Source organism: Corvus cornix, chromosome 2, assembly GCF_000738735.6.
Source record: "Corvus cornix cornix isolate S_Up_H32 chromosome 2, ASM73873v5, whole genome shotgun sequence".
Lineage (NCBI taxonomy): Eukaryota > Metazoa > Chordata > Aves > Passeriformes > Corvidae > Corvus > Corvus cornix.
In genome coordinates, this window is record NC_046333.1 from 55,490,488 (window position 1) to 55,516,425 (window position 25,938).

The following is a 25,938-nucleotide window of genomic DNA, read 5'->3' on the forward strand; positions in this document are numbered from 1 at the left end:
ATCATTCAGTCTGAGATGACATTGGGTGCAGAAGCAGAGGGAGTATGTGACTTAAAAGACCACAACAGGCTAAAAATAACACCATTAAACAAATATGATTTAACCACACAGCAGCCAGAAAATGTTCCCTGCAGTGTTAACGTTGCCTGCTCATACAAAGTTATTAAGTGCACTTTCTACTGGCAAGCGAAATCCAGTATTATGAGTTTGCCTGTGGTCTGCAGTAATCCAGAGAGCAAAGTTACAGCCTAGTGCTTCCTCTTTCAGGATGCATCACCAGCACAGGGCAAAGGTCTTCAGGAAGTTTTGCAGGACTGTTTTCTGGGGATTGTTTTTTTGTGGGTGGGTTTTTTGGGGTTGTTTGCATTTTTTTGGGGTTGGTTTGGGTTTTTTTTTTTAATACTAATTGAAACAAGTGGGATAGTCCTCACTCCTCTCATAAAAATATACATTATTATTAGTTAGGAGCTCACCTAGGAGATCTATGTAAAATATGACTCACTTCTATGCAAGTGGTCCTGTCAAGGTGGTGAATGTCCCAGATGCCGCCAAAACACTTCCGTGCTTTACAGACAAGTCTCCTCTTTCCCACAACATAGAAGATTTGGCATTTGGATACAATATGCACCTCTTACTCAATATTGCCAGTTGGCTACCCAGCCAAATATATGATGTGACACACCTGGGCAAAAGATTGTCTACAAGAGTTGTCCATGAAGAATTTGCCCTGTTTGCATATGGGATTTGAGGCTGGGCCTCAATGAAGATATGGAAACTTCCATACTCTGAGCTGTCGTTAGACTGTGTCTGGAAACAAGCCAAGATAACATTTTCCACAATGATATGGGGTTGAACTGAAAAAGTTCAGTTTAAAAGTAGACCTTCATTTCATGACCCTGTGAAAAATATGCGGCAGAAAAAAAGTCCTAGAAGCAGAATACCCTGATAATTAAAATAAAGAACAAAAATGAAGTAATTGTGACTTAAGATTTTTAAACATTTGATCTCCCCAACCACCACACACGCATTTCATATGCAGAAGTCAACTACTCTACATGGTGCTTGCAGGACAAGATGTAGCCCACACAGAGAAAAAAACCTACTGGATGAAAAGAACACTTCAAGCCAGCCGGAATTTATCACTGAGAAGAAAAAAGAAAGTGGGTTTCTGCAATACTATTGCACATAGCTGTGGCCAGAGCTGAGCTTCCAGAGAAGCTTCCAATGGATTTTAAACCTATATTCAGGAGGCTTATATAAGGAAAAACCCCAGAAAATTTTCCTAATAGCTGGAAAATATAAGGCTGCAATGGGAAGTATATGTAATTAAAACTGATTAATTAGAGCACCACAATTCCTTTTTGTACCTTCAATTAAGCTGTGCCATAGGCAACAAAATAATCTGCAATCTGCTACTGCACTGGGTACCAAAGACTGCAGTGATCACCAAATACAAGAACAAACTGCTACTAAATGAAATTTTCCCCCTCTCAGAGGACAAAAATAGTGGAGGAACCCCTCTCTAATGTAAGAGTTGGCAGCTTCTCATTGTGTAATAAAACATATCTGTACTCATCTATTTTTACAAGACCCGATTTTCCACAGAAAAAAGCATGCACTTACTTCATAAGTATTCTGCCATTTTGCCTGGTCTATTCATTTCTCAGTATCTAGACACACTTCTGTTTCAATCATCGTGTTTCTTCCTTTTCACTGCAACTCAATTCCTTGCAACACACCTAATAGATAAAGCAAAGCTGATTACTGGTTCAGAAATTTGAATACTGATTATCTTTTGGTCCCATACATCTCGCTACAGTTGTTACTTCAGGAAACCAAAAAATCCAAACCCTGAATGAACCACAAAGTTTTTGCCAACATTTACTGAAAGCTTCAAATATTACAAGTCTGCCAGTGAGTGTAGAAGCATGTTCTGCCCTCCACCCCATGCAGCTGCCAGCACATCTGGGAGCCCCACTGCTGAAGCAGAGAGGGCACACATCATCACCATATTAAGAAAACGAAAGGTTCAGGCCACCACCCTGGAGTTGAGCCCTGCTCAACCATTTCCTGAGGAATGAGATGGCTAGAAGGCAGCTCCAGCTGGGGAGGAACACACATGATCCCAGCCAACACCTTCTCCCTCCCTATGTCATTTTTCCAAAGACAGTTGCAAAGACAAATCCTTCCTGTGCAAACCTGAGTGTCTTGGCAGTCCCTGCACATTCACAACTGGAACCCCTTCAACTGCCCTATCCAAGAGTATGGCAGAAAAGAGAGGATCCTAAAATCTGTGAAAAAGCGAGTGCTGAGGGCACAGCTATTCCTAGGATCTGAGGGCAGATGCTTTTAAACCAGGGTAGTCCTACAAGATCAAAAATGGGTGCTGTGCCAATCTAGGCACTGACCTTGGACAAGCCTTTTGGATGACTGGGAGATCTGGCTACTGGCATTGAGTTATGAACGTTATCCAGGCTACTTGTATTGAGTTATGAAAGAGATACAGAACTGAGCAAGTGACCATCTTTTTTTGCTCCTTCGAGTCATACTTTCCAAAACAGAGATGCTGAGTTGAGATATAGTGTAATGTCCACTAGAGGCTGGGATGTTGGGGTTTGGGTCCTCCTTCTGACTCTGGGTTGCATCCCTGCAGGAACAAAACAATTTATCTCACTGCAGCCTACACCATCACATCTGAACAGCCATGCAAAACCAGTATCAACCCCAGTGTTTACTCAGTCATAAACTGCTTATTAAGACACAATTTTAGTTGTCAGAAGTGTGTAACTGTATTACCTAATCAAACGTGGCAATGATAAAGCAATATAATAGCTAGACCTGAGATGCAAAAATATCCACTAGGCACAGTTCTACTAAAAACTGTTCACTGAAAAGTCTAACTAGATACAGCGGAAATTTGTTCTAATGTTAATATGGGGCAGGCAAAAAATCCAGTGTTAGGACACAAGAAGTGCAATCTCAGATGTACGCACTACTCTGACACCAAATAACAAATATGAGCACTGATTACAAAATTGCCTTTATTGCACTTTTGCTACACAATTGAGCATTTGTACAGAAAGTGACTTTTTTTCCTATTATGAGAAAAAGCTTTTTAGAGAGGTTGGTTGAATAAGCTAAAGCTCTTTTTTTTTTTTCTCTCCTGTTCACCTACACTGATTCAAAAGCACTTCTTGGTAGGGCACTAGTAGGTGTACTGGATGGTCTCTCATATTACAGTGGTATATCCCAGCTGCCTCTTCCAATAACAACAAAATTCAATCATGAAGATTTCCTCTCTGATAAATTGCTACCAAAAATTCTTGGCACCAGCAAGGGAGTTAGACCCTAAAGGTTTGTGTGATGTTTCTGTAAGGCACAAGATGACAAAGGCTACTGCAATACCCCAGAACCTGGGAATACACTTTGCTTCCCTTAGACAGAAGGGCAGCCAGTACAGAATCTGTGAGCCTTACCAGTGCCACATCTGTTTTCTTCCTGAAGCTTTTAACTCAGGTGCATGATAAATTAGGTTTTTAAATGACAGGTGCAAGTCATGTATTTTTTAGATTCAGCTGTGTGTTTTCTCTCTTCCAACTTAGTGAGAAACTAACGTTTAAGTGATTTTTTTGTAACACCAGCAAGTTACTACTTTGCTGTTCTATAAGAGGGCTTTATGTTTTCTTACAAAGATAAATAAACCAACTCCATCCAAGGTGCTCCAATGCTAATAGTGGTCACCCTTCAGTATTTTGCAGGTAGTCAGAAAGAGTTTTTTTGATGGAAAATTTATAGAAATTTTACCAGAAAGTTAAAGAAAGTGTCAAGATTAAATTCAGATCCTGCATGCTCTAATATGAAGAGACATTAACGCTCGCAAAAATACATATATTATTAAACAGAAACTCATGACATACAAGCCAAGAGTAGCAAATAAAGTAGCATTGTCTTTTGGGGAGTCTCATTGTCACAGGGGAAATTTTCATCCTACAGACACACAACACAGTGTAACTACACCCAGTCACCACTGGGCATAAAATTAAATGTCACTGATGTTACAGGCAACTCTAGCAAAATATATGTCAAATTTCCCCATTTCCCAAAGTTTCTTACTACTAACGCCAGAGAAAAAAATAGCAGATATACGTTCTGTACGTATATGAATACTGTTAACATACACACACAGAATAAATTTAATCTCTTTCCTTCAAATCAGTTATACTAATTACTGAAGCAAGCTGTAGGATATCAGTGTACTGCAAGCATTGTTCAACAAGTTAAGCAAAAGCTACATTTTCAATCTCCAAGAGGAAGGGTGGTGACCTATAAAGTTGTAAAGGAAACCACTCACAGGATTATTTCAATACCTGTGCTAAAAACAGCCCCCTAGAATTATAAGAGTCTCTTCCTCATCCTGCTCAGAACAATTGGGAAATTATAGATCATTTAAAGAACAATAACTTAACATACTAAAAAATAAAAATTATGGAAACAAACAAAAAAACCAACCAACCAGTTCTCACTCATGGAATTGCACTGCTCATTTCTCTGATTTCTCTGGTACTTGCGTCTGGATTTAGCTACTGGAAAGGGTGCCCCAGAATACATAACATGTATACTTAAAATGTGTTGCAGGTACTGAATGGTCATTCTCTCCCAACGACTTTGGGATTTATCCTAAAGTCATTGTCACAGGCTTAACTTAAGCCAAAACAAACACTGATTGCTAGAAGCTTTGTGTGAACAACATCAGACTGGATTTGACATAAATAGTGATTTTTCTTTTTTTCCAGTATGAAATCAGATCAAATCTAAAGTAAGTGTTACATAAGCATTTTTTTAAACTACAGGACAACGAAGAAGCAGCTTTATACTGTCTACTGTGATTTATTCTACAATATATTCATCACAGGGCTGCAAAAAATGTAGCATCACATTCCCTCTTAGCCCGTGATATAATTATCTGCACTGAATCCAGCAAGATAGAGCATATTGTTATCTGCACTTCGGTAGGCATGGGGGACATAAAAACAAGGGAGGGGAAAGTTTTTGCACAAAAAAGCATTGTGTCACACAGCTGAGCAGCAAACACTGCACTAGCAGACACTAATACAGCTACTTCCCCTGGCATCAATAAATACACAGCTGCAAATACTCGAGATACAAAACAATGTGAAGCTTAATCTATACATGACAAAGAAGCGGAACTTACAAAATCTTCCAGATCACTGCCTTCACAAGGTCTGGCCTTTTCCTCTGTATTTCAGGACACCAATTTTTTTATTATTATTTTTATTTTTTATTGATTTTATTAATACAGCTGTTGTCCCTGGGCAGGTAATGAAAAGCAGTGTGCCAGGGAACAAGTTCATTGGGCAGATATCTCTGTAGATACACAGAAATATGAAGGCTCTCTCTAGACAGAATCAGCACAAATTTGATGCAATGGTATTAGCTACGAAATTCTACACTATTAGTCCAGGTGAGAGAGGAGGCTTCATTTCCAGCTTTTTCTACTGGTTCTTTCTGTAGCATCTTATTTCTGCTTCGCAAAGAGTCCAGGAATTTAGACTAATGAAACTAATTTACTAAGAAAGTGACAGGTCATGCACCTCTTTCCATTCTTGCTCAGGTTTCTTTTTTGTAAGACAGAAGATGCATGCACTTCTCCCAAAGCTCAGTGATACCAGATCTCAGTGATAGAAAACCTGACTAATTACACTGGGTTTGGGATATTTTAACACTGGTAGTGTGACAGTTAATGCTTGAAAAAACAAACCTGAGGTAAACATCACATGACTCAGAAGTAACTCCACTATCTTTTGTCCACAGTGAACTGGAAAAGAGGTGAAATTTGGAAAAAAATAAGTTTTTCCAGGGAAATATAAGATTCTGCAAGTAATTTTTAAAAGCATCCACGAAAGATAGGACAGCATTACTCCAAACTCATGTAAAAAAGTCAGTATCTGGCAATGCAGAGCATACTGTTTAAAAAAAAAAACTACAGCAGAGCACTGCATGACCAGCTAGAACTTGGAAACTTGCCTACAGGTCAATCTGAGATGTCCTTACATTCCCTATCGCCTTCTTCTGAACCCACTGTATGTTTGTTCTTACTTGGTGGCCACAATAATCCTGTTTGGCCCTTACAGCAGGTACTGAACTCCAGCGCTTTTCTCAGTGGTTCATAGGTTAAAGGTGGACGTCTCTTTCCCACCGCTGCTCGGCCCCGCAGCGGGCACCACACCAGGGCTCCCTACAGCCAAACCGGCTGATTCTCTGGCTTTGGCAGGTGCTCTTAACAGTACCACGGCGTCCTACAGGTGACATTGACCTCGCTGACGGGAATACACAGAGTTCGCCGGCCCTACTGTCACTTACAGGTTGCCATTTGGCATTCAATTTACACGCTACGTTAGCAGAAGCGTTTCCTTTTGATTGATGATTTAGTTTCGCAGGAGCCTCCCATTATGTGTCCATCCGTGCGCCTGGAGAACGGCCGCAGTGCCCGGGGGCTCTGCTCTGCAGGACCGAGCCCCCGCTCCGCCCGGGGCAGCACACGCAGGGCAGGGCTCTGCCACCCCGCGCGTCACAGGCAGGGAACACACGGTTCCATTTCTGGCCTTGGCAGAGGGAAGTTTACTTATTTAAGCACACCCCGAGCCGTTCCGTCGGCTCGCTGCCCTTGCCCTGGCTCGCTCCCCGCACGGGGCGGCGCGGCCGGGTGTCCCACGGTCCCGCCGCTCCCTGTTCCCTCTCGGTACCTTCCTGAGGGCCTCCCGCAGGTCGCGGTGCTGCGGAGTGCCCCCGGCGTCCCGCGGCCCTGAGCTGCGGCCGCGCAGCGCCGAGCCCAGGCGCGCCCAGCGCCCGCCGCCCCGCAGCGCCATGGTCGCCGCTGCTCCTGCTCCCGAGCAAAGGCCGGGGCAGGCCCTGCCCCGCCCCGTCCCGTCTCGTCCCTCCTCCCGCTACTCTCGCCCCTGCAGCAAGTCACGGCAGCTCTCGGGTTACGGGCAGGTTTTCTTTAATGCCAACGAACAGCCATGAAGCGACCGACAAGCGGGTGGCGAGAGGGCCCCGCGCAGCGACAGGGGCCGGCCACGCCGGGGAGCGGGACACAGCCGGCCCTGCCCAGCGGCCGGCGCGGGGGCTCGGCAGCTTTCGCGCGGGTTTCTGTATTTTTGTAAGGAGAAATAGAAAATAAAAAGAAATCCGCTCCTGTGCTCGTTCGACACGGACCGGCGGCGGTGGGGACACGCTAGTGACGCCCTAGGGGTACAGGAGGAATGTCTGCTCCGGGGGCAGGCGCGGGGTCCCTTCTCCTAAGCGATGACACAGCCTCCCTTCTCCTTGAAGGGGTTCTTGTCCTCGGGAACCCCCTTCACCAGCGGGTCCTCGCCCGACCGCTCCTCGATGTAGTTCTTGATCTCTTCGGAGCACTTGGACACCTCGAGGGAAAGGACAGAGAAGTGGTTGCGTTACGGCCGTGCGGAATGTACATCAGAGGAGGAAACCCGTGAATTTACATTCTCTCTCATTCGCCTCTCCGCCAAGCATAAAATATCTGGCCACAGCACTAAGCACATGCAGACTCAGCTTCCTTCCTCTCTTTTCACATCCCAATACGCACAGAACATGTTCGTATCTCTGAGAATGTAAACGCCACTCCGAACAGCAGTTCCTGCTGCATAGTTAAACGTATGTTCTTCATAATTACCAATCTAGTTTTATTAAGCTGTGGATCACGCTCTCCCTCAGCAGCAGCGTGACTTATGGTGAATAGTTTCAAGGTCAGTAACTTTGAATTCAAAGTGTTTATGACTTTATGTGTTTTTCACAAACAAAACATTCAACAATGATTTTTCAGTGGTAATGCAAATTCTTACTTTGCAGTTCTGGTATAGCAATGATGCACCTTGAATAAGAGCCTAACTAGGAAAGACAATTTGTTTGCTTGTTACCAGGGGTTATTTCAAGCTATGGTTAATAGAAGAGCCTATTGTGTTATGAGAGACCATAACACTTCCCATGGCATTCAAAGGAAACTAGCACTGATGTAGGTAAGCCTGCACAGAACCCACCTATGGAGAAGAGGTGTGTTTAGTTTCTGTTCACTGACACAGGAGCACATGCAGCGCACGCGGTAAAGGGTGTCTGTGGAGTCTGAGAGTGCACAAGTGAATGTCTGGGGCTCCTGAGGCTCCTTGTGCACACACATCTCTTGCTCCGTGTCAGCAGAAACTGTCCTTTGATGCTCGAATACCTGACATACTGGAAGATACCCTCCTGCTCTGTTCCTACCTCCTCCCTTCTTACCCGCAGTCCCTGCAGCAGCACAGCTGTGCAGAGTCAGCAGCAGGAACCAGCTGTTGGCCAGGCCACTAGATGATTAGTATATCTAATTTAAGGCCCCTTGCCTCCTCTGTTAATTATACTTTATTTCAAAGGTAAAACTACAACAAAAGAACCAACAAATACCTGTTGTATCACAGACAACAGAGCATGGCCTGTGCAAAACTAGGCTTTAAGCCATCAGAAAGAACAGAGTTAATTCCCAGTTAAACAGTGCATAAAATAAGATCTAGCTGCCTTAGAGGAAATAAGAAGCTGGGCCTACAAATCCCCTTACACGTCTTGTTCTTCCATGCATTGCAAACCTTGTTCATTCAAATTGGAGCAGCTTACACCATAGCAAAGTTGCATGCCAAAGTATATGAAGGATCAGGGGTTGTTTTCCTTCAGCCAGCACTGCCAGGATAATTTTCACTTATAAGAAAAAAAGCTTGCTTAAATACACATTTAGAAATTTTTATTCATTCCAAAGGACACTTCCTTTTTATTCTGTAAAGGTGCAAGTGGGGGTCAAGAAAACTTTCGCTGAAGTTTTTACTTTTGGTACCAACAGTAATATGGTTTCTGCATTTTCCTGTTTCTGTAACACCCATACAGGTCCCAGGGGACTGTGGCAATTACAACACAGATTTCATTCTCACAGTGAAGCTTCTGTTACAATGCACTGGTGAAATTGAGCATGCTGTGTGTGCTTTACTACAGGAAAATTGAAAAATATCCATTTTCCTAAAGTGATCAGGGTTTTGGTTTATTCCAAAGATGTAGACAAGTATTTAAAATTATTATTATTTTGAAAACTTTACATCTTGCAGAGTGTATTTCAGTCGTCTGAGAACTCTCTGAGAGATTATATAGATATCTAGACTAGTCGGATGTTGAGCCCTCAGTACTGATGGAGCTTTAGACTATACCACAACATCTACAACCACTGATACCTAACTCACACCTAAAACGTAACTCTGGCATTCTTATTTTCTGGGCTGAACACCTAGACTGCAGCATAATCAACATGACTAATGCTACTGATTCCCACATATAAATGTATTTTTTGTCCTAACTAGAAGCGTTTATTTACGTGCAGTTTGCTTCTGCTTGCATGCAGAATTAAAGAAAAAAAAAGAAAAAAACTGAGAAAAAAGAATATTAGTTTCATCGTGGAGCAAGATCAGTTCTTCACATCTTTCATCTATAGAAAACGTACAAAACCATAAACCTTTAACGGGAAAGTACTCGTGGAAAGGAACAATCAGTGCAAATGTCTAAATGTTTCTATGGCTCAAGGCTGGGTGGATCACGGCTCGGCACGGGCGGTCCTTTGGGTCCTGCCCTCCGCCCGGGCACTGCACAGCACAGGAAGCGGGGCGGGGGCGCGGGCGCCCGAGACCCAGCTACGGGCCAGGGCAGGGTGTAGAGCCGTGACAGGGCTCCCCTGGCTTCCCAGGGTAGGACCACCCCTCCCCTAGCACCAGCACGTCCCAGTGCGTTCTGCCTGCAGAAGAGGGGGACAGAACGCGACGTGCTCCTCCCTCGCCTGGCAAGGCTGCCTTGTGCCGGCCTTGGGCGCCAGGGACACACAGGGAGGGGAAGTTAAGGGATGCCAAATCCACCGGGAACAGCCGCGGCGGGCAGGCCCTGCCAGCCCCTCGGGGCGCTTTATCCCAGGGGTGATGCGCTCCTTCCCCCCGGCTCCACAGTCACCCCGAGAAGGACCGGCGCTCCTATGGGGTGTTAGCGGTGCGGTGCCAACAGCGCCGTCCCGGGCCCCTGACCCAAAGTGGTGGCAGGAGCCGTCGGTGCAAACCGCGGGCGTCCCAAAACAGCCGGGGCTCTACGGACGAGCGGCTCCCCCCGACGTGCCCGGGGCCGCCTCCCGAGCCCCCGCACCGCCGCCCGGGGAGGAACGGGCTGCTCCCCGCTCCGCACCCGGCCCCGCCGCCCGCCGGGCAGCTTCAGGCCCCTTCTCCGCGCCCGCTCACCGGCTGCCTTTCCAGCTTGACTTCTTTCCGGAGCTGCTCCACTTCCATTTTCAGTTTGTCCTTCTCGCTCAGGTCCTCGATGTTGATGGCTGGCATCGTCTACACTATTGAAGCGCGCAGGGAGTAAGGACAAAAGGTTACGTCTGGGCAGCGAGGGCGCCGGGGCCGGAGCCCCCGGGCGGTGGCGGGGCTGTGGGACGGCCGCCCCCGGCCCGCCCCCGGGCTCACTCACACGCTGCCGGCCGAGTTGCCCCGCTGCTCGGTGGCGGCCGCTTCCTCTCCGGCGCGCCTGCACCCCTGGCCCGCGCCGCTCCGGCCTTTAAACCTGCACGCTAATCCCCCCTAACCGGATTAGAGCCCTCCGCTCGGCCCGGCCCCGCTGCCGGGGCGTTGACACGGGTCCTGCCTGCACAGGGAGGTCCGGCCGTCCCAGCAGGAGCTGGGAGCGGGAAAACCCTCCTGTGCTGACCTCCCCGGCCTCATCCTCTACAACACCAGTGCGGGGCAAGAGCAGCGAGCTCGGCTGGAGCTTCTGGCCCAGCAGTGAGATCTTTCCCCCCAGCACCTTCTCCTCACGCAACTCTCGGCCATAGAAATGACTCATGCTCTGTGCCACCAGCATCCTTGGGCTCTGTGTTCTTCTGCCCAGCGGCTAAGGCAGAAGCAGGTGGTGTGCATGGGTACATTCCTGAATACTTGTGCATTACAACTACTTGTGCATAACAACTGTGTGGACCAAGTAGAGAGGGGAAGGAACCACTCCCATGTCAAGTGCCTCAGCAGGCGGCCAGCCCGACAATGCCACACATAGCAATTTTTTGGTAGGTATGTCTGCAAAGCAGAATTGCAACTCTGTGTAAGAGGGTTATTGTGCCTGGTTAGCACAAAGGGTCTCTGGACACATGGAGTTATGACAGGTGTTGAGGTGGAGTACTCAATGTAAGGGAAGTGATGCATTCAGAAGATGCAAGGAGTTAGGAAATTCTTCTCCTGTGGTTGCATAGTTTTGACATCTAGATCCCAAAAAGGATTCTATGCTTTTAGGAACAGAGTGGCACCTCCATGCATGTTCGTACAGCACCTAGCATCTCTCATCCTAGCAGCTGCTTTCGTACAATAGCAATGGAAGCAGAATTCAGGACCCCTGAGACTGAACATAGCTCCTTTCTCCTCCTCTCCCTACTCACCAGATGTAAGCAGCTGTCAGCAGCATGTAAGATTTACATTTTCTCCAGCACTGGTCCTGTAGTGCTCTTGGGGTTTGTATTCATTTTACTTTAGCCAGTTCACTAAAATCAGTTTCTCTTCCTCTCCCTCTGGCTACTATCTCCCCCTCCCCAGCTGTTGGTATGCACTTTCTACATCCTCATAACCTACACTGACAGCTGCATTCCCAAACCCTACCAGCTGCTGGTCCTGGGCCAGTCAAAACAGATGGAAGGAACTGGCTGGCCAGAGACTCAGAGGAGCCCCGGCTGTTGGTGGGAGCAGAAACACTGTGGTGTGGGGAGGCAGAGAGCATGTGATGTGGTGGTGGCAGGTGCAGGAGTGAGCTGAAAGTGGGCTCTGGCACACCACTGATACGGTTAGGGTGGGAAGAACTTGGTATCCATAGCTCTGTAATGGAAAGCCTTCACTGATCTGTCTGCTGACATGACTAGCTCTGCAGATGGCAGTCACAAATGGGCTTTCTATCACTTGCTGTGTAAACTTTTATTGTGGTTCATATATTTTTACAGATATTTACCTGATCTAAGTTATAGCAAAGGAGAAGCTGAATAGCAGCATTGATGGATAGGTGGCTTTAACTCAGACTTTGATTTATAAGTGTCTGTGCACAGAGGAAATGGAAAATACTGAAAATGGTGTTTGCATTATACCATTCACTTTGCTGCTATTGTTTAAAGCAGTATTTCAATTACTTTCTTTGCAATTTCAAAAAATGTGATGAAAACTAAAGGACATCAGTCGAGGACATCATATTAAAGAACAACATAATAAAATCACTTTTGTTTCCCAATATTCGAAAGATGACCTTTTGCTTTCTTTTGGAAATAGAAAAAGTATATGGTTGTTTTGTTTGTTCTTTCCTTCTGGAGGGACATAAGATTTAATATAGCTGCTCTGCCTAATAAGCTGAACAAAAGCCCTAAAAATGAGGACACCTGTTAGTAACAGTTGTAGCTATAAGATTCTAAAGCACGGCAGATATATCCCATCATGATGACTCAAGCTGCACCAGGGTTTATTTTCTTGTCACTAAAGCACCCACTTATCCTTTAGCTACTGGAGATTCTGAAAAAAGGCACAGTTCTGAAAAACAATGGAAAGAGGTACCATTCATATCCTTTCCGAAGTCACGTAGGTGGGGTAGGGATTAGATTTGCTCCTTTCTTGCCTTTATGAAAAATAAAATGATGTCAGAAAACTAGGTTGTAATCCTCCACAACATAAGGAAAGCGGAGAACCCGTGGAGAGAAAGTCAGTTCAAATAATCAGGAAGCTCCTCCTTACAGCCCGTATAGACTGTGGCTTCTTTCCTGCAGGCCACAGATTTCCAGGGCCCTGTATTGTACCCCATCGAGGGCAGTGCCTGCCCGCAGGACTGCGGCCCAATGTCACTGTAAAGGGATCAGAGAACAACAATAGGAGATCAGATTAGTTTGTCGTTATCTATGGAGAACACGCCTAATTTGCAGCCACTCTTATCTCTCACTATATTCAGTCTGAGGAAAACACTAATTAATGTAATGTCTCTAATAGATTAGAGAGGGAAAGTGTGCTGCTGCTGCTCACCCCCTCCTCCCACAGACCACACCCCATTGCCTGGTGGGGTTAAAATCTGCAGAATAAGACAGGTCATTACATTTCCTGAAATCCATCTCTCTTTGCACTGGCCAGAGGTGTTATCCATTCGGCCCCTCGGGTTTCCCCAGAGTCCAAGCCCTCTGACGATGCCTCGATTTTCTCAAGTTCACCAGCGTTTTACACAACGGTAGTAAACTACTGCCGCGCGTTTGTCTCAGCGGCACTCGCTACGCAACCTGTAGTCGATCCAGCTGGATCAGGACCTGCAGCAGGCTCAGCGTTTGATTTTCGGTGCCCCACCGCCCTCTACCCGGAGCCTCTGAACAGGGAGCGGCCTCGGGGGGTGGGGGGTAGGGGACAACGACGACGTGGGGAGAGAGAGGGGGCTTTCGCTAAGTGACCTGTCCGGATTTCGCCGTGATTTACAGGAAATGCTCTTTGAGCATCATCCCGTAATGTGAGTGGGGCGGGGAGTGGACCCTAGCCAGCTGCTCGCAGCCCCGGGAAGGAGGCCCCTGGGCTATGGGCGGCGCAGCCCTGCGGGGAGCCAGCCCCGGCGGCGCCCCCCGCCCGGCCCCCGCTGCTCCCCCCGACGGCGGCGGGGCGGGGCGGGGCGGGGGCTGCGGGCGCTCCCCGGACTCCCGCATCGCGCAGCCTGGCGCGCCCCGGTGACGGCCGGGTCAACGGAGAGCTCCTGACCCGCTGAATCACCCTCCCCTCCCACCACCTGCGCAAGGAGGCGGCCCGGGGAAGCCGCCTCGGTGCATATAAAGTGCTGCCGTCGGAGCGTGAAGCGCTGCTCGCTGCCGGGTCCTCGCTGTCGCCCGCCCGCCGCGCCATGGCCTCCGGCCGCCGCCTGCCGCTGCCCGCGTTGCTGCTGCCGCTGGCCTGCGCCGCGCTGGCCCAGCGCCCCCTCACAGGTAGGAGAGGGCCCTCGGTGGGACCCCGCGGGGCCGGGGCCGCTTCCGCCGGCGCGGTGGCCTTAGCCCCGGTGGCTGGTGTCTCCGCAGAGAAGCAGCGCGCCTGCCTGCTGCCCCCCGACGACGGACCCTGCCGCGCCTTGGTGCCGCGCTGGTACTACGACCGGCACACGCAGAGCTGCCAGGAGTTCACCTACGGGGGCTGCTACGGCAACGCCAACAACTTCCTCACCTTCGACGACTGTGAGAAGAGCTGCTGGACCATCAAGAGTGAGTCCAGGGACCGGCAGTGTCCCAGAGGGCCCCGGGGTGGCAGGGGGCTGGAGGGGACACCGGGGAGGCTGCGTGGCTTGCGGGACGCTTTGCACCCACTCGATGTATCATAGAATCTTAGAGAATTGTTTAGGTTGGAAAAGACCTTTAAGATGATCGAGTCTAACTGATGTCCCTCCTGCTTGTTGCAGCTTCTTGCTGATGTCAAATTTCAGGCAGAAAATCCAGAGTGAGATGGCCCAGAGATGATGTGTGGAATTGATCTATTAGTACTTTAAGTGTAGTTTAATATTGCACCTACTTGCTAATCAATGCATTGGATTCCTCCAGTAAAATGCATGTGGGACAAACTGGGACTTGCTTGCAACTGAAGTAATAGTGTATTGTCTGCAGTAACATGCGAACCATGAAGAGGTGAATTTACAGAGGATGAAATTATTTTTTCTGCAGAAGTGCCCAAATTATGCCGGCTGGAGGCTGATGGAGGACCTTGCAGGAGTTATCTAAGAAGATATGCCTTTAACTTGAGCTCGATGCGGTGTGAGGAATTCATCTACGGTGGCTGTTATGGAAATGGCAATAACTTCAGAGATTTGCAGTCTTGTATGGACCACTGTCTGCCAGAAAAAAGTAATGGTTGTTCCAAATTTTTAATAAAATAGATGGTTTGAAAGTGATATGAAGATGATACTTTATTTGATGTTTTTCTCTGAATACCCATACAGTGGTATATTTGAAGACTTGTGTGAAGCAGATGTTTATATTGTCCACTTTAATTTTAATATGTTGTCTTAGCTGTTACTGAAAGAACAAAAATGCTGTGATCTTAAATATACCCACAACTATACCCAAATAATTTCTTTACTTCTAGAGAGGTGTATCTGAAGGGAAATTATAAGGTTGAAGATCTGTGTTGAGGCAGACGTGTCAGAGATTGTGTCAGTCACATTCAGAGAAGTGGTATTGTAATATAAAGCAGAAGCACCTTTCTAAAATTCAGGCCTGAGAGATGGTGTTAGGTGGCTCAGGTTTTTGGCACTCAACAGCTCTGCTTCTGATAAAAGTGTTTTGCCTGACGTGACTCTTCACTGTCTCTCTATTTGAGCTTTAAATAAGAATGGTGGTAATTATGAGCAGGTGACTATAACTAAGTTTTGGTATGAACACCAGGTTCATCATTTGGTATGAACATCCAGTTCAAGATAGGATCTTTGAAAATCTACCAGAATGTATGAAAGCTGTTAACTGCCTAAACTTTATTAGTGCTTGATGACATTTATTTGTGGCTGATGACAGATTGTCAGCATTTTCTTAGGTGAAAGCTGAATTATTTCTCTTGCACTTCTAATGAGTTGATAAGGGGTCTACAGCAGGAAAAGTAAAATTTTGTTGAGGCAAAAAGAAACATGCTCTTGAGGAAAGTTGTTGGATTTGTACATTTTGCTGCAAGCAGAATTTGCTGGCAAAATCATAGCAAAGTTGTGCCTTTTTTTTTTTCTACAGAGGTTGTTCCACTGAAATTATTGCTATATTCCTATATATATGGAATAACATTATATAAAAATCTTAGCTATCATACGTGTAGCACCACAAATGGGGAAAGCAGATGAATTTCACTTACAGGATAATAATCCTGTTTTCTGGGATGGTTTGTTGCTTTCTCAAATGCACGACTCACTGGAATAAGATGCAGAAAGTCTCTGAAGTCATTGGTAATAGTGTCAATTCAAGGGGAAAAAGAGCTGTTTAGACACAAAATTTATAGCAGGGTCAATTTTAAGAAGCCATTTACAGAGATTATGTAATTTTTTTTCCTCTCTCTCTTTTTTTCCTTTGTCCATTTTTCCTTTGTCCTTTTTTTCCCCAAGCTGGCCCCTTGCTATGCTATAGCCCAAAGGATGAAGGACTGTGTTCTTCTTCTGTGCCTCGCTATTACTATGACTCCAAGACTAAATCATGTAAAGAGTTCAGATATACTGGCTGTGGTGGAAATGCCAACAACTTTGTCACTGAAATGGATTGCTACAATGTCTGTAGAAAAGGTAAGGGTGGTTTTTTTGTATTTTGTCAGTCACAAGCAGGTAAAGCAATCCACATACCAGTAACAAGTGTTCACAGTGTTCTTTTATTCACCTTGGCTTGCTACAGGGGTATGCTTTTTGTGTTTTGGACTCAATGTTTTCGAAGGCAGGGAAAATTGAAATACAATGCTAAATCCTTCTGGCAAGATCACTGTGATGTGAGGTGGTTACACCATATTTGAATGAAGTATTGAGAAGGGCACACAAAAAGACTAAGCCTGCTTTCTAGAGCCCACAGGGAATCAGTCTTCAAACTGTTCAGTACCTCCATGACCACTAATTAAAATATCATTTTATTCTGCATAGTTTTAAATAGGATTAAAGTCAGTTGTGAAATCAATTTACTTTTTTCCTTTTCATTTTCAGAAGTTACCATCCTACCTCAATTCCCTGTTGCCTACTCATATTTCCTATTCCCATTACTAAAGACTTTTGCCTCATCAGTTTTGCTGTGTCAGCTGTATCTGTGGCTGTGGGGGCAAAGCTTGGAATGATAATTGATTTTTTCCTAATGGTTTTATTCAAACCAGCTAATGGCTGTGTTTGTAAATCAAAACAGTTGTGCTTTTACTTGCAGTCATATGTTCATACCAGCTATTGCAAGTTTTAATACTCTAGTTTAATTCATTTGATATGAAAATAAATGAGAGAAATAGAGAAATGCATAATTGTATGTTGTTCCCCAGAACACTTAGGAAACAGACATAGCTAGTATTTTAAAAATTGATACTAATGGGAAAAAAATTTAAGGCCATATCAGGCATGTACATTGCCTTTGGGGAAAAAAAAGGAAAAACTAAAAAGTAGTTCTGTTTTAAACATAATATGCACAAGGTCTGAGTACTCAGTATTGAAGTTGTGTAGTCAGAAGCCTTATGTTGGGAGATGATTCTTCAGTTCTGGGCTGGAAATCCAGGACTGGGGCAAGGATTGCACCCTGAGTACGGTCCTCAGAAATAAAAGTACTGCCTGCCAGTTAGTCATGACAGCAGTATTTCTGTGGATGACAAGTCTGAGTGTGTCTCTGCCATTGTATTATGAGAGAGTCTCTAATAGTATGTTAAGTTTATGGGAGATGCTTGTGATTATCTAATTCGCATTCATTACTACCTGTGAAGTGGTAGGGCCAGGCTCCAGGCTGGAGTGTGTGGGGAGAGGAGGAAGGAAACTGCCTCTTCAGCGTCTCACCTCCACACTGCCCCTGCCAGATTCACCTGGGGCTTCTCTCTTCCTCACCTTTTTGTTGTTGTTGTTGTTGTGGAAGAAAGAAGTAAGGAAATGCTGTCTGTCTTATAACTAGAGCACCAGATAGCCACATGTAAAGTATCAGTTACAAGCTTTTTCATCAGCTTGTGGATTTCACAATTCAATAAGGCTTGGTACAGCCAAAGACCAAAGTTAAGGGCATAATTAGTGCTAATTAATGTTGTGCTATGCATATTCATTTCTGTGGCTTGGCACTGCAACATTAGGCAAATAATTCAGGCAACTTAAGCCACTCCTCCTCTTCTGCTTCCATTATTTCCTCCCCAGCATCTTTTCTGTTACCTTTTGGAGTCTCGAATTCAGTTGACCTTCCCTGTGCAAATATGCAACTGCTTGTTAAATTGATGTATAGTGTTTTGAGTGAAAAGGTTTGTGATGAATTTCATTTTTAAAAAATTATATTAGAAAAGAAAGCAAACACATTGGAGTGACAGCAAAAGAATTGGTAACTGGCCACAGTGGCTCTGCATGCTGGTAAATAGGTAGCAGAAAGACAAAGATTTTCAGTCAAGACTGCAGAGTACTTGTTTTCTGAACGGCACTCACACAGTTCTTGCAGCCTTTGAAAGCATGTCTGGAGTTAACTTGGACTGTCTTAGGCCACTCTGCAGCTTCTGTGAGTTTTGTGCAGAAACTCAACTTTTCTTTTCATCTCTCAGAAACACTGGGTATTTTTTAACCTTTACCCCACTGTTCAGACAAATGTAAGAATAGTTTGGGATTTTTTGTTTGGGGGGAGGGTGGCGTTTTTTGTTTGTTTTGGGTTTTTTTAATAGATGGCAGTGTATTTAGTTCCATTCTGCTGTCACTGCAGGACAGCTAGATAAGGCTTTGATGCCTGCTCAGGAAAAGAGCAACAAAGTAGGATTCCAGTGCCAAAGGTAAACACTCTGGAGACCTTAGAGTGTGAGAATAGGGAATGCAGAGCACATTTTACAGTTTCTGATATGTTTGTTATTATTGGACAACTGCTTGAACAGCATAACATGAAAAAAAACCAAACAATAAAGAGTAGTAACAGTTTTGTCATGCTGTTTCCCTAACTGCTTCCTTTGTTTTTTTAGCAGGAAATCAGAAACCAAGGATCAACAGGCCAACAAATGGGTTCCGCAGAAAAATAGTGAGAAAACTGATTAAAAAATCTCAGACGTATAACCCAAAGTCGTAAAGCTGATGTGCACTTGGATGTTTGAAACACTTTTTGTTGATTCCACTTTCTTCTTTTGTAAGATATTTTTCACTAAGTTTTATACTGACATAGTTCTGTCTTTCAGGACTGCTTTTTGTGCAATTTACTTTTTTATAAGGAACTGCATTTAATAGAAGAATGAACCTAAGTTTGGTTTTTCTCTCTGTTGTCTTTGCAATAATACTTTGGAAAGACAGGTGTTTAGAGTTCCATGTTTTTATGGGGGGAATATTACTACTGCCTTGGGAGAATATTTCAGCTGTTGCAAATCAATTAAAATTTGAAAAATCAATTGTCTGTTAGTATAACTAAGGAGACTACAACACTGAAAAGCTACCATGGATTTTTAAAATTTTTTTTGCATCCTCTGCTTACTAAAGAAAATGAACTTTTCACAAGTGTGTTCAGAGGTTTATTGCTCTGCCATTTATGTACTTTGGCCCTATCATTTAAATAGATTGTCACTTACAGTTAACATTCTTAGTCAAGGCTTTCAGAAGCTGTCATAACAGTAAAAGAAGTACAAATTTAAATGCAGCTCATCCCACAGGAAAGAATTTGGAATAGGGGTGCCTTGATAAACACTCTGACAAAGGCAATGAATAAGCTAGTTGAGTATTAAAATAAAAACATGGCCATTACTTTTCATGACATCTGAAATTTTTGCTGTTACTCCAGATCCTCATATGGCATTAATCAGCATAGTTTTACTGATTTTAATGGAGCTATGCTGATTACATCTGCAGAGGATCTTGATATTTGTGATAATGCAGTAGCTGTTAGAGCAGTAGAAGTTTCTGCAAATTTCATCTACAAAAGAGTAATCCCTCTTTTGAGGCACTTTTATATTTCTTATGGTAGGTTATGCCTATGGTGATACTTTTGCACATCCTTTTATGTTTTGTATTTTAATCATGCCTGAATTTCAGTTAATTTCACCTACAATGTTTTCTAAATATAAATTGGTAAGTAATGTTAATAAAATGTTTTTTGTGGGAAAAAAAAAAAAAGATTGTTCTGTCATTTTCCTGAATGAGTTGTATAGACCAATATGTGTAATGGAACCTATAATTTGCTGATTATGACTCTAACAGAGTTGTCTCTTCAATCATTTCCTTACACTGAGGTCTTTATTTGAAGAAAGCCAATAAATTGCATTGAGGTTATTCATCCCCAGAAGTTTTGTAGCTCAGCTGGCTCTCTCGAAAGACCTGCTCTCAAAGGGGTGCATAGTTAAGCTGATTGTCTGCTGCTGGGTCTCCTGTTTGATGTTGCACTATATGAATAGCTTTTGTGTGGGTGACAAACTAGTTGTTTGAAATGACATTGGCTTTCAGTTAGAAAAATTCAGGCGTGTGCTTTAAGCCTATTTTGGAGAGGGAACATGATGGGCAAACTAGTCAAGATTTTCTTACTAATGTTTCTATCACTGCCACATTTCCAATTAAAGCAGCTCTCTGTGCTTGCCATTGTCTTTCTACCACTCTGTTTCTGGTTCTTGGTCTCAAAACCCCTTTTTATTTTAATCATCTCTTGTTTAGTGCAGATGAATGAGAACACTGTAGCAGACAATTGCAGGTAACTAGTGACAGAGCTTTGAGTGCTTGTCCCATGCCAGACCTCTTCTCTTGGTAACCAGCCTTCAAATAAAGGGGACAGTATAAACTCCCTGGGGGAGCCAGGGTACGATATCTATGGACATTGCCCGTATTCCTTCCTGTGGGTTATGAATTTTGGCTGTCCTGTTTACAGCAGCAGCCCAAGGCATCCTCTGAATATTTTTTCATACCTAATGCTAATGTTTAGGGCTGTGTTTATTTCATGTTCTGACCATGGCTTATAAAAACACGAGCTTGTTTAGGAAGTCAGAGTTCAACTTAAACATGGTGTTTAACTGTAGAGGATGGCTGTCTTTTAACAGCAACACCATGGGGTATAATTTTTGGGATCATGTTTGAGAAATTACTATTACTTCTTATGTCTCTGGGTCTTTGACTTTCATAGGAGTATCTTTAGAATGGGGTACAAAAGTGGACCTAGGATTTAAAGGGAGTCCCAAGTCTTAGAGCAGCTCCACTCTACTTTCTGATGTCAGAATTGGGTGCCTTGTCACACATCATAACATGCCCTGAGCAACGCAATACCCTGCTCATGTCCTGGAAAGGATCCAAGAGTTTGGTACTCTTCTGTTCATGCCAGCTCAGGGTCTCAGCAAGAGCTGTCTTGATGTACCAGGGTGCTGCAGTGGCCACTGCAGCCCTTTATAATGCAGCTGTTCCACAGGCACTTTCTTTTCTTGCATAAAAATACAATTTAAAGTCTAAGGGCTTACTGCTAAAGTATGCAGTGAAATATCATAGGTTTGGGTTTTAATCCCTTATCTACCTGGTATCACATAGAAATTTAATGTAAACCATAATTTTCACAGGGTTTCCTAGTGAGCAGGCTGTAGAGTATTCTGGAGGAGGTGGGGCAGGGAAAGGAGGTGCTCATGGAAGTTTTTTCAGTTCCTTATTGAAGCTATTACATAAATTGTACCATATTTCCAGGTAAATGCCTTCATCTCTTGTTTTTTGGTTGGTGGTTTTTTTTTTTTTTTAGCTACAAAGAATTTCAGCTGTCACTGTGCTGCTCTGCTTTGTGTTCTTAGTTTACTATCCCTTCAGACTACTGTGACTTTGACTAATCTAAACACTTGTCATCTACAGCCTTTTATATGATTCATTACTTACTTCCTTTTTCAGTTTGCTGATGAAGCAACACAGGCCCGAGGTTGGGCCAACTGTTAGTGTTTTGCCACGTTGAAAATTGATGCAGCCCATACCATCCTGCAAATTAACTTTTATTATAGTAGCCAGTGTCCAGCATCTACTATTGTGTGTCACAGTGCAAATTTCTAATGTAGAGGAGGGAAGCAGTGATTATAATCAGTCAGGTTTGCATAGGCAAACTGCCACTGAAACTCCTGACTAGTGATTTGCACAGGACAGTCATACCTGCCCCTGAAAAGTAGTTGCTGGAATAAGCAGATTTGAATAAACTCCATTGCAACATCATTGCTCTTTAACTTTCATTGTGACCCATTATTCCAGATAATTTCTTAGAGATATCTTGCAAAGAACTGTATAAAAATTATAAAAATGAAAATCTGCACTGATTCTTCATCGTAGGTCTTCATCTTTATATTTCAATGGAATTTTAAATGTCAAAAAGAGAAAAGAAAAAAATTAACGTGGAACCACATAATATTTTTATTGATAAGCTACATGATGGCAAGCAGAATTTCACCACATATAATTTTAACAGCGATTTGCCCCAATAAATGGCTTTCTCACAATTCCATACTGTAGTAGCAAACTGACAATGAATTCAGCTTGTATGCCTGGAGTCAGATTTCTGATTACCAGAAGCATTCCTGTTTCTCTGTCACTTCTCATCAGTTGAGGAGGTAGAAAACATGGAACTTTTTTTAGAAAGAAGCATTTATTAGAAACAATGGGCCATGTTAAAAAAAAAAAAATTAAAAATCCCTAAACTTGTGTCTCAGATCAGAGGTGAGAGATTTTATCCCAAAGCTTGAAGTCAGCCATATGGCTGAGGGCAGCTGTTCTAACCCAGACAGGGAAAAGAAATCTGTTCTGCTAGAGAAACACTATTCAGCTATGACTATGTGAATCTGGAAGAACTGCACTGTGGCTCTGCCAGAATTATTATGCATTTACATCAGTGTTATTGAAAGCAAAATCTGCCTCACTGTCTTTCTAGAAAGGAAGACTATCACTGGCAATAATTAGAAAACAGAAAAACTTGCTTTTGTTGAAGTAAGCCTCATTTTTCATTGTATGGTGGTCCAGTACAATAATGTCTGTCATCTGATAAATTACTTAATTGCTGAGGAGAAGGGGTGTTAATCATAGAATATAGAGCCTGATGAACAGCAGTGATATATAAAAAGTAATATATGTAAACAAGATACATAAAAGCATTAGCCACTGGTGTGATCATGAGCTGTGATTTCCAAATAAATGCTGGAGAAATGAGCGTTCCCAGCTCATGTGTGAACTATTTATAAAAGAGAGATAGTTCAGGCAAGTTAAAGACTAATCTATGAAATGTAGGACATTGTATCTATTATGTGGGAATAAAACAAGTCACTTTTAATGAAGGTCCCCTTTGTACTGGCAGCGCTGACCATAATTTCAGATGAATATGGACAAAACTGGTGCTCTTCCAGAGAGATCGGATTAGGCACAAAAGCACACACCTGCTTTTGTGTGAAAAGGTTTTAAATGCAATTGCAACTCAAAGCACATCACATTGTCTGACTTGGTGGGGCTGAACTTCAAGCTGGTGACCACACAGGAATCTTAAGCCTTATTGTTTTCCCAGGCCAGATCCTCATTAAAGGCCTTAATGTATTAACTACAGGTTAAATGCTGTATCTGCCAGCTGAGTTACAATAGTTTTGCTCAGTGAGCTTTCTTGGAGGTAGGGCACTGCTCGGGAAGTTTGCAGCAGCTTTTCTAAGATGGCAGTGCCTGTTTACATGTTTTAAAGCTTAGTGTGAAATGCAATAATAAAGCTCATAGTATCTAATAAATGCATATGAACTCTATTGTCTATGAGATTTTTTTCTGTGTATGGGAAGCAAGATAAAGAGAATGGATTATACTAATAAAAGCTATTTAAAGAGTCAAAAGAGTAGAGCGTGAAAAATACACCACATTACCAAATCAGAAAGCTTTGCATTGTTACCGTAATTTTCAACAAGGAGAATCTTGATTTTTACTGATGTTGAAACACTTAATAAAAATGCATCTGGTAGAAAGTAGCACAACTGGCAAAGCTCCCCCCCCCCCACCCTTTTCTCTAAAAGTGGGAGGGAAGTCTAATGAGAAAAACAGTGATTACAAATGGTATTTACTGCTCCCTCATGCATCCAGGCTGCTGCACTGGAGCACAAGGAGCCTGTACAATTTCCGCTGTGCCATCCAGAGGGATTCTACCACGATTTCAACGAGAGCTGGAGTGAATCCAAAGACTTAATAACCTCCTTTTAAGTGCAGAAACATGATCTTGCATAGATCAGTGCTCCTCTGCAGCAGCACATGCATCTGCTTTACCTGAGATCTAGTTCTCCAGTGTTCATCAGTGAGTGCAAGCCAAAAAACAAAGGCTAAACAAAAAATTTCCAATCTTTGTTTCAGTGCCCACAGAGCTTCTGCATGTGATTGCTTGATCTGGTGGAGCAACTCTCATTGGTTTACTTCAATATGTCTTCAAATAGGATTCGATCTAAAACTGCTATGAAGCCTATTCTACAAAAATATTGGGAAATACCTGTTTTAATATTGAAGGCATTTCCTTGATTCAGTTTTATCAGGGTTTGTTCCTTCCACCTTTGCCAAGACTTCTTTTTAAATCTAAAACAGTATTCAGATAATTAGATAATCAGTTTATATTGAAGGAGGAATTTAGTATGGTTTAAATTCATCATATAGTTTGGATACTCTTCTTTCTGATATAGTATACACTAGTAGGCACCTAAGTGTCCCTTTTGTACTGGCAATTAAAATGAATTCCTTAACTGGTCTCATAAGAGCAATTTTGCACCCTTCTAGTGTGAACTAACCTAAGCAATACTCAAACAAAACTGTACAGTATGAATAATGTAAGTTCTAATTATCATAGAACCTTTTAAAGCCACAAACACTAAAATGTAGTGAAGTAGAGCTCACCTCATTTTGTTTTCCAATTTTCTATTTTCTTATTTAATAGGAGACTGAAAAAAGATTACAGACTGTGCTCTGCAGTAATGCAGATGGAAAGCTTCTCTTGAACTCCAGATATACAGTAAAGAAGCTCTTTACAAACCTATTGCAATAGAGCTGACAGAGAATTATCCAACTCTATTGCCTCATTTTTGTATAGACACCCACAGTTTTTCTATCCCCAACAGACTGAATTACGCCTTTAAATATGGCAGTGAGCACTCAGTAGCACTTAAGTTTCAGATTTTATTTTTTCTCAGTTTTGAGAAATCTGACTTCGCAAAATAGCTTTCTGATTTCAGCCCAGAAAGTGTTAGGGAGGAGCATGCTGAGTCTCAGCTGCAGAGGGCGAGGCTGCAGATCTCAGAGCCTCAAAATGCCCTCAAACTATTTATTGCTGAAACCCTCAGCTCTGTGAAGTACTGACAAACAGCTCAGATGGCTTTGTGGAGAGAAAAGAGGTAGGACTCTCTTAAGCACTTGAGAAGGGTAGATCAGAGGAAAATAAAATAATCCCAGCTCTTGCATGGTCCCTCCTAATCACAAGAGACATTTTTGAAAGTTGTGCAGTGATGATCATTCCTTGGCTAAGGAATCCTGGGCTGGAAGGAGGAGGGGAGAGCCTTTTTTGACTCATCGCACTTCCTTCTGTTTTGCCCTCTTGAACAGCCTCTGCCTGCACCATGTTCTTGAAAAAGCCAAGAGCCACTGGACCTGACCATGTTCTCTGTGCTTATTAGCCAGATGGTCTGAGCTTTCAGTCCAAATTTTCCAGTAAGTATGAGTGACTGTCTCAAGTGAAGAGTAACATAAGGCTGGAAATGGTAGTAAGTTTTCTGAGGACATCACAGAAAAACTAAGGATACAAGTGAGTCCATCCATCTGGGCACCCAGAGCACTTAGGATTGCGATTACACGGGAAATCCCTATTGCCAGTGCACGTCACAGCCTGTGCTAGAAGCACCACTTTGATTTGGGGAGGACATCTGTCCCAGTGCTGTGCAGGGCCAGGGGCAGCTCACTGCCAGGGACATGAGCTGAGAGGTACAGAGCAAGAGGAGCAGGGCCTGAAGAGGGACACAGCACTGGGTGCATCACTCTGGATGGGGGTGGGGAAGTGGCCATGGGGAGGGGGAGAGCAGGAGTGAACAGGGGGCTTCCACCACGCGACCTGGCCTGCTGGGATGCTGAGGTTAGTGACAGAGCCCTCCTTCCCTGCCCCTTCCAGCAAACCCATCCCACTGTCTATTCTGTACAGTATGCTCTGTGATAAAAGCTGCATATTTTATTCCAAGGAACAATGTT

At 43.8% G+C, this 25,938-nt stretch overlaps 3 protein-coding genes across 6 annotated transcripts in view; 1 reads left to right on the forward strand and 2 right to left on the reverse strand.

The window, feature by feature from the left end:
- LOC104689336 (probable acyl-CoA dehydrogenase 6) overlaps window positions 1-6,903 on the reverse strand; it is an 80,807-nt gene extending 73,904 nt beyond the window's left edge. For both annotated transcript variants that reach the window (XM_010399402.4, XM_020584655.2), the window contains exon 1: window positions 6,765-6,903. In XM_010399402.4, the coding sequence (XP_010397704.2) occupies window positions 6,765-6,887 (123 nt within the window). In that variant the 5' untranslated portion in view covers window positions 6,888-6,903. The remainder of the gene's footprint in view (window positions 1-6,764) is intronic.
- Window positions 6,904-7,004: 101 nt separating this feature from the next.
- Window positions 7,005-10,668, reverse strand: LOC120409816 (guanine nucleotide-binding protein G(I)/G(S)/G(O) subunit gamma-11). Of its 2 annotated transcripts, XM_039550143.1 has the most exons (3): window positions 10,558-10,668; window positions 10,326-10,429; window positions 7,005-7,445 (listed from the first exon to the last, which is right to left on the reverse strand). In XM_039550143.1, the coding sequence occupies exons 2-3, from the start codon at window positions 10,419-10,421 to the stop codon at window positions 7,320-7,322; spliced, it is 222 nt and encodes a 73-aa protein (XP_039406077.1). In that variant the 5' UTR covers window positions 10,422-10,429; window positions 10,558-10,668; the 3' UTR covers window positions 7,005-7,319. The 2 variants fall into 2 exon arrangements, with proteins under 2 accessions (XP_039406077.1, XP_039406078.1); XM_039550144.1 differs by lacking the exon at window positions 10,558-10,668 and having other exon boundaries at window positions 10,326-10,541.
- Window positions 10,669-13,751: 3,083 nt separating this feature from the next.
- On the forward strand, window positions 13,752-23,477 carry TFPI2 (tissue factor pathway inhibitor 2). Of its 2 annotated transcripts, none has more exons than XM_039549523.1 (5): window positions 13,752-14,053; window positions 14,144-14,323; window positions 14,777-14,956; window positions 16,195-16,368; window positions 18,741-23,477. In XM_039549523.1, exons 1-5 carry the CDS (start codon window positions 13,972-13,974, stop codon window positions 18,839-18,841), a joined length of 717 nt encoding a protein of 238 aa, XP_039405457.1. In that variant the 5' UTR covers window positions 13,752-13,971; the 3' UTR covers window positions 18,842-23,477. The 2 variants fall into 2 exon arrangements, with proteins under 2 accessions (XP_039405457.1, XP_039405456.1); XM_039549522.1 differs by having other exon boundaries at window positions 13,754-14,053; window positions 18,738-23,477.
- Window positions 23,478-25,938: the final 2,461 nt, after the last annotated feature.